This window comes from Equus caballus, chromosome 11 (assembly GCF_041296265.1).
Source record: "Equus caballus isolate H_3958 breed thoroughbred chromosome 11, TB-T2T, whole genome shotgun sequence".
NCBI lineage: Eukaryota > Metazoa > Chordata > Mammalia > Perissodactyla > Equidae > Equus > Equus caballus.
In genome coordinates this window covers 31,645,384-31,653,827 of record NC_091694.1, presented here as the reverse complement: position 1 = coordinate 31,653,827, position 8,444 = coordinate 31,645,384, and the positions used below count along the sequence as shown (strand labels likewise).

Here is an 8,444-nt window from a genome sequence, read left to right as displayed (position 1 = left end):
TGGCAAAATGGTCCAAATCAACCTTTTCAGAACTCTAGAATAACCCAAGGCCCACAACAATCTGAGACAGAGTTTATTCAAAGAGTATGTGCCCTTCACCAACCTCAACTCGCTTTTCCTCCCGTATACACAAAACCTTGTTTAACGGACCCATCCTTGAAGGCTAACACTGTAAGACCCGAGACACCAGCAGCAGCCCACTTCCTCATCCTCACCGCCCTCCCCCGCCAGCCCTGGGGGTTTTACCCAAGGATCCTGACCCTATCGCTTGTTGCCCCAGGACCACCCCAGAGGAAGCCCCTCTCTCATCTGGACCATCCTGGCTTTGATCCACCATCCACCTCGCCCATCCTCCTCCCTGCACCAGAATCCTGTGGTTCCCTCTGTTTAAAACCCCTCAATGGCTCCCAAAGATAAAGGACAAATCTGGACACCAAGCTTTGTGAGTTCTCCCCACACTAGTCTGAAGGCTCCCAAACACCTTTTTCTGCTCCAGCAAAGCCGAGTTGTACAGAAAAAGCTTCAACCTGGGTGTAACAAGACTCAGCCAAAGTCAATGACCAGCGGGACTTAGGGCTCCTAGCAGCTAAGACCACATAAGAGCAGGCTGTGGGCCAATCTCCACACAAGCAGAGGACACTTCCACGATTTCACTTCATCACCTTATGGGGTGGGTACCATTATCTGATCCTCCAGATGAGGGAAACTGAGGCTTTTAAGCAGCAGGGAGAGTGGCTGCAGCTCTGTGGGAGGATGCCTTTAGCATGAAGGACCCTCAGGCTATCGCTGCTCTCTAGAGACCCCCGGAGGCCTGGGCCAAACGGTCAGAGCCTGCCTTTAAGAGGAGGGACCGTTAAGTGAAGACTTTGTTCTGCTCTCACCATGCAGATAGATGCATTTTTACATCCCGCCTACCAATACAGTAGATTAAAAACCTCACAGACCTATTAAGAATGCACAGCCAAACAATTTTGGAAGCCTGGCTATTTGAGACATTCACTGGGGATAGCCAGAGGAAACTCAGCTGCCACCTGGTGGGGCAAGGAGGGGAAACACCTGATGGACATTGCTGGCTAAACTTTATCTTCAACGAGCCATGGGTCTCCTTTAGACGGGCTCCTCCAAGCCCACCACACTCACAACTACCTCTTCACACCCACCCCCAATCCTTTTCACCATGGAAAAAATGTACTCAAAGCTATCATGTACACAGTTCAAGATTTATATAAGTTTAAGTGACATTTTAAATCGCACAATGCTGAAGCCAGTCTAAAAAAGAATCAAACGCACACCACTGCAAGGTAATTCAATGAGTTGCTTATTTTTTTTTAAACAAATTTGTACAGCAAAACAGGAAAAAAAAAAAATCCCAGGATCAATCTACCCCATACAGTCGGCACGTCCAGTCTGCAGAAGCCACGGAGCCGAGCCCGTGGCAGGAGCTGGGATGGGCAGCTGTCCTCTGCAGAAGTAACTTCTGCTCACAGGTGACATGGGCTGTGGAAAAATCTTGAGTTCCCTTTGTTCTCCAGTGTATCTTATACAAAATATTACATTTTTTTAAACACATATTTACAGAGTTTGCACAAATAGAAAACGGTTACAAATTACAACCAGGCTTGGCAAGATAACAGTTCCCTCCCTGACGGACCAAGGCCAGAGGCGTGACTGCCTGGTATCTACATATGCATTAAAAAGTCTGCCTTCTGAGAGACCTAGATGAAGTTTATAAAAACTGGTTAAACATCATAAATTCATTTACGTGAGCGGTATAAGTGATCGATACCAGTTAGTTAATTCATGTCTTGCTCCCTGAAGAAAGATTTTAAAGCAGAAGAAACCCTCTCGAGCAAGCAACACATTCCTTGGTCTGTCTGCTACAGCAGGTTTGGGTTTGGGTAGGGGAGGCGGGAAGGAATAAAGGGGAAATAGGACAATCTGGTTGAGATTGTTTTCTTCCACTTTTTTTTTTTTAACAGCTTGGAACCAGGTTAAACCAACTGGCTTGTTAAACATCATCCTATGGCTTGAAGAGAACCCACCATTCCTTCCTTGTCTCAGAGACAAAATGTCTTAACGTGACTACAGTATGAAAAAAAGGACTTTCTGGGGAGGACAACGTTTGTTATTCTGATGTAAAGTCTTTGCCTTGAGTGCCAAGCCCAATTTCAACAGTGCAAAAAGGACTCCAGCAGCGGCTGTGAGGACGGGGTCAGAGGCTCGAGTAGTAGCTGTCTACCCACTGAGCAAGTCCTCGCTCCACCAGCGACCGGTTTATCAACACCACCTAGAAGACAAAGTCCCCTTGAGAGCTTTGCCCATGGCATCTCGGGGTCATTTCTCAAGGCAGCCTGGGCCCTTCCTCTCCCAGTCCCAGGCCACCACCACAGGCAACAGGCACAAGAGTAACAGCGGTGGGGGCATGACTCATTTTCTAGGCCAACAGGGGCGTTTACTTAAATGTCCTGTTGGCATGAGGGTAGGCTTTTCAATACACTGAAGAAATCTAAGTTTTAATACCATGGGATGGAGGGGAGGAAACCCAATGGACAGACGTCCAGAAAGGCCCACTGGTGTTTTATGATGCCATCACACCATTGTATAGTGTACCATCGCTGGCCTCTACTCATTAGATGACACTAGCATCATCACCCCCAACTGGGGCAACCAAAAATGTCTCTGGCTATTGGACCAGTGCCCCCCAGGGGACATTTAGCATAGTTACATCCTCCGATTAGCTTACAAGGCAGCAACGGTAGAATCAATTCATTCCTGCTGGCCCATAACTTAGAAGGAAAAGAAGGACAGAACTTACTTCATCTCCAGCCACACTCCATAGCTGAATCAGAGGAAGGCCATTCGGGCTGTAACTTGTCACCTGAAAAAACAAAACAAACAAAAAAACCCCAAGCATGTTTAGAAGCTACTCCATGCACCTCTCCTTAAAAACTGCAGGCCAGGGCTGGCCCGGTGGTGCAGTGGTTAAGTTTGTACACTCCGCTTCTCAGCGGCCCAGGGTTCACCAGTTCGGATCCCGGGTGTGGACATGGCACAACTTGGCACGCCATGCTGTGGTAGGCATCCCACATATAAAGTGGAGGAAGATGGGCATGGACGTTAGCTCAGGGCCAGCCTTCCTCAGCGAAAAGAGGAGGATTGGCAGCAGTTAGCTCAGGGCTAATCTTCCTCAAAAAAAATAAATAAATAAAATAAAAACACAACACAAAACTGCTGGCCAACCCAGGAAGAGGGAATGCAAAGGTCAGTTCCCGAGAAGACCAGATGCATGAAAAGCGAGGGCAGGAGGCACTGCCGAAGCTGGCAGGAGGCTCCTCAGACAGACTCTGTCCAGCCTGCCCCGCTCCCACCCGCCAGCCACACACCTGAGCCAGCAGGGCAGTGTTTCCTGTCATCTCGCTCATAGCTGCATCCGCCTCAGGTGAAAAGTGGTCGTCATCTTTAGAATGAGAAGGGAAAGTGACATTTAGATTCTCACTGAGGCAAAGCATTCTTGTCACACAACTTCCAGGAGTCTTCCAAGTAGAACGCTCCAGAAGCTGCCGTGGAACTGGAGAAGAGCCCAGGCCTCCACCTGAACACACTCAGGGTCCCTGCTACGTGCTACCTACCCACTGGGGAGAGAGGACCAAAGGACAGAAACTCTGCCTCCAATGCAAAGATCACCACCACCACTATTTGGGGGCTGATCACGTTGTCTGTGTTCTTCCACCGAATCAGTAACACCCCATGAGATAGCAGGTGTTATCCTCGCTTTACAAGGGGGAACAGAGACAAGGGTTGATGGCCGAAGGTCAACCAGCTCCCAGAGAGGTGAAGGTAGAAGTCAAATCCAGGCAGCTGGCCACACAGCCCAAGACGGGCAGTGACTCTACAGTGGGCAGAGCACTGAGACAGCGCTCTTCATAGATTATAAAAGTTACGTACAAGAACAGGCTCACAAGCAAGAGCTGGTAAGGATGGGAGAGGCAGGTTTATGAAGGTCTGGGAAAGGCTCATGAAGGAAGGAGTGTTTCAGCTGGGCCTGGACAGACTGTTGAGATGCACAGAAATAGAGAGGAAGGCTGGACAGGAGCAATAAAGGAAAATCAACAAAGCCTCTGCCCAGTGTTCTAGCCAACAGGACTCCAGCTAAACTGTGGTGTTTCTAACGCACTTTGTTGCTGTGGACAAGATCAAGATTAGAGAGGGCAGGGGCTGGCCTGGTGGCGCAGCAGTTAAGTTTGCACGTTCTGCTTCTCGGCGGCCTGGGGTTCGCCGGTTTGGATCCTGGGTATGGACATAGCACCGCTTGGCATGCCATGCTGTGGTAGGCGTCCCATGTACAAAGCAGAGGAAGATGGGCATGGATGTTAGCTCAGGGCCAGCCTTCCTCAGCAAAAAGAGGAGGATTGGCAGTAGTTAGCCCAGGGCTAATCTTCCTCAAAAAAAAAAAGATTAGAGAGGGCAAACGTGGGGAGGGAAGAGAGTGGAATGAATGGACTGGTGCCTACAAATATGACCTAGGACACACCATGAATAGCCGCCATGTGATCACTGTCCACTACCAGTTGCTGGGTTAATGCAATTCCCTCAGCCACCCTGAAGAGGGGTGCTGCCCCATTTCCCAGAGGGCTAAATAACTTGCTCAGGATCGTACCACCAGTCCCCCTCCCTCTGGTGATGTGATCACAGTCCAAGACACCACATAGGTGAGTGTTAGGACGGTCCCCACAATGCCACCAGGGGCCAAGGCCCGGCTGAGCAGTGCTGTGGTCCTCAATGCCACCTCCAACCACAGGTGCAAAGACTCTCGGTCTCAATTACATTCTGGAATGTGCCAGTATCAGAAGCCTCTCAAAGTTGGAGGCCTGGGTCAAGTCTAGAGCAGGGACCTGACAAGGGTGGTCCATGGACCAGCAGCACTGGCATCCCTGGAGAACTTGTTAGAAACAGATAGAGGCAGCAATCTCTTAGCATAAGCCCTCCAGGTGAGAATGAGGGCCCCCAAAGAGAAAGGCCACCTCTCAACAAACAACTGCCTCCCCAGGCCAGAGGCCCCACCTGTTACCTGACAGGGGCATCACGCTGTCCAGAAGGACCTCTGCTCCCTGGAACGGCAGGGTCACAAAGTCAGACCTAGAAAGGCAAGAAAGAAGCACATTTAACATGGACTTGAAGGCTGACTCCCTCCAGCTGATATTTGCCTTCTGCTTAGCGCCGTGACCCCCACAACCCAGGATGAAGTGAAGCATGTGACGGGCAGCAGGCCACAGCGCCCAGCACGCCAGAATGCAGCCCGCCAGCCCTGCTGCAGCCTGACCTCAGTGGCACTTCTCGCATCAAACTCCCAGAAAGAAGCCTGCTTCCCTTTGCTGTGTGACACTGGGGGGACTCCCTCCACGAGACAGGCCTTTCTAGCTCAGCTTGGCTGAGGTGAACAATGGAGTCTGTTAACATCAGACTCTGCTCAAAGAGAGTAGGCAGCAGGCGGGGGAATTAACTTATGCCCCAGGCTTGGAGGACTGAGCCGGCTGTGCAGAAATCACACATCACCCAACAGGCAGGCCCCATGACTGTCTGCCTGACGGGTCTCAACTCACCGGATTTGCCGGAGCACGTCCACTTTCACTCTCTTATAGCCGCCGTAGTCCACGTAGCGAATCTCGACTTCGTTGGTCTCCTCGTAGGAGGCTACCACTTGGGCTCGCCACCAGGCACCATCCAGACCAGGGGCAGCACAGATGACCGTTACTACAGGGCAGGAGGAAAGTGTGTGGACACGCCTGGCCCAGGGCAGGGCAACAAGGGTCACGCCGGTCAATGCTACCCATCTCCCCACGTTCCTTCTCAGAGGCCTGCACCTTCACAGGGCAAAGGAACGGCAAGGAGTCCCCAAAGCCTCCAAGAGCCAAGACTGGCCAATGGAAGGACCCGGACATGTGACATTCAGCCCAGCATCTATGTGCTACCCAGAAAGCTATCCAGACCAAAAAGCACGCATCCAGATGTATTTACTCTGAAACTTTCCGAAGCCTGAGATGAATGCAGATTAACTGAAATAAACCAAGTAAAATCCAAAACTCAGGGACTGGGGACTTGAGAGAAAGTCCCAGAAAGAATCAAGAACCCCAAGTGCAGCAGATCTCAGGGGCCTGGTATCTCAAGGGTGCTCCAGCCCATGACAACTCAGAAGTTGATCAGAAGGGGACTCCCAGGCCTAGAGCCCACTTCTTCTAGCCTTGGCTTCAGGAAGGTGCTGAGGGCACTTATGCCCTGGGGAGCCAGTAAGGCTGGAGAGCAAGTGCCCCAATGGTCACCAGCCCTACCCTGGGGCAGGACAGAGGGAACCACGGGGTGAGGTCACCCAGTAGTGCCCTCAGCAGCTGCCCCAGGCCAGTGGGGATGAGGGCCTGTGAGACACAGCCCACCACACTGTGTCCTGACCCTGACCCCTGGTGCAGTCATCTCTTGGACTCCAGTTTGGTCTTTACTGCTGGGTTGAGGCAACATTAGAAAATCTGATGAAAACTAAATCCTTATTTCTCCAAAGGAAAAAACCATAACAATGCTACAGATAATGTCAAACATTTTCCTAATGCCTGGAAGCCCACTGGGGGGCTCCAGGTTAGGATTCCCTGATGGGGTGGGTGGAGAGATGTCCTGACATTCAATTCTTGCTAACAAGGACAACAAGGATCATAGTGACAAATGACAGGCTCAGGAGTGCAACTGGGTTCAGATTCCAGCTCCTGCTCAGTTGTCACTCAGGCAAGTCACTTGCCTTCAGAGGCTCAGTTTTCTCATCTGTCAAATGGAGAGAGCCAACCCACCGCAGGGGTCTGCTGCTCTTAGGGAGCTTCTACGGGAACCAGCATCTGCACCAGGTACTTCACACATAACACAGTATCCAACCCCAATTCCTGGAACAAGTGGGCATCAGGCCCATTCAACAGGTAAGTGGCACAGTTGGGATCTGAATCCATGCGTCAATATTCCACTCCAACCCATCTGTCAACCAATGGAAACACCAGCTTGGGCTAGCAGGACAATCAGTCTGGAGAAACTCCAAACCAATGGTAAGAGCTCAAGGATGCTATTCCCACAAAGGATCCCAGAATGGCCTCCTCCAGTCAAGAGCAAGGGCAGAACAGGCCACCCCAATGCTTCTCCCCCTGGCCTGGCCAGAGCCCAGCACTCCCCTCTGACTCCCAGGGTAGCACTCACTTTCCACCGGGGTGGGCAAGGTAGGGATTCCAGGCTGGGAGTAGCAGAGGTACATCTGCTGGTCCAGGCTGCGCAGCGCGTGGAAGGTAGGGTGCGTGTGCTGCTGCACAAACAGGTGCCCAGCATTGACCTGGTTGACCACGATCACCTCCACAGTGATGCCGTCGGGGAGCATGAGCTGCAGAGAAGGGGAGGGGGCAGTGGGCACTGCAGCAACCTTTCTCAGGTCTGGGAGAAGCCCCGAGGCCCCAGGGCAAGTCTCTGAACCAGCGTATCTTTCAAAAGGCCATGGCAACCCAAAGAAACCCAGATGGTAGAGGGTCAAGGAAAACTACTGTAGCCATGGAAAGTGTGTGACACCACTGGAGCCCTTGTCCTGCAATACCACGAGCAACCACCAGAGGCGGCCTCATCTCAGGGTGGTAGGAAGGCTGTCAAGAGCCAGCTGTTAATGGAGGGTTGGGGTGGGGACCTGCTGGCTTGGGCCAGGGCCACAAACCAGAGCTTCCCTTCCCCCCACCTCTTTTGATGAGTCAGTAACATCCAGGGAGGGCAATCAGGAATGAGGTGGCCACTGAGAACAAAGTACCCGAGAAAAAGAGGTGGGCAGGCCCTCACACCCTGCAGGCAGCTCCTTTGGGCCTGCAGCTGACCCCAGGAGCTTCAGGTTTGACAGCATCTCTCTACTCTGCCTTTCTGCTGGCAAGGGTCCACTGTCAAGGTCTGCAACAGTCTGAGCTGTATTTGCTCTTCTCTACACTCCACAGACACCCTTCTAACTCATTCCCACTCTAGGATTTGCAAAGTAGGTTTGCTCAGTGGCCAGGCCTCACATTAAAGGCCCTAAAAGAAGCCAAGACTGGTTCCTAGAAGTCTTGTTCTTAGACGCCAGTTTTGCTGATGCTAAGCTACAGGCAACACACAGGGCGACTAGACACAACAGGGCTTCTAGTCCACTTTCAATCAGGTGGCCCCAAGAAGTGTCCTGGCCTCTGCCCCTGCCCCAATGCTGCTGGTTGAGGCATCTGGGATCTCCTCCCCAGTCCCACCAAGCCACACAGAGAACAAGGGAAGGAAGCCTTACCAACCACTCAATGATTTAGAAATAGAGAGTGGGCCTGGGGCCAAGCCTTCTGCAAAAAACCCTGATTCTGAAGGGAAGCATGGAGTGGGGTTCAGTTCCCAAACATCCATCCCTTCCCCCAAAGCACAAGGGTCTT

The 8,444-nt window shown here is 51.7% G+C and overlaps 1 protein-coding gene across 7 annotated transcripts in view; it reads right to left on the bottom strand.

Moving 5' to 3' along the window:
- Nucleotides 1–1,301: 1,301 nt before the first annotated feature.
- The window catches only part of AKAP1 (A-kinase anchoring protein 1), a 33,512-nt gene continuing 26,369 nt past the window's right edge, over nt 1,302–8,444 (bottom strand). For all 7 annotated transcript variants that reach the window (XM_070227452.1, XM_023652836.2, XM_070227450.1 and 4 more), the window contains exons 6-11: nt 7,225–7,402; nt 5,601–5,751; nt 5,069–5,136; nt 3,384–3,457; nt 2,816–2,878; nt 1,302–2,287 (exon numbers count right to left, since the gene is read on the bottom strand). In XM_070227452.1, coding sequence (XP_070083553.1) covers nt 2,213–2,287; nt 2,816–2,878; nt 3,384–3,457; nt 5,069–5,136; nt 5,601–5,751; nt 7,225–7,402 — 609 coding nt within the window. In that variant the 3' untranslated portion in view covers nt 1,302–2,212. The remainder of the gene's footprint in view (nt 2,288–2,815; nt 2,879–3,383; nt 3,458–5,068; nt 5,137–5,600; nt 5,752–7,224; nt 7,403–8,444) is intronic.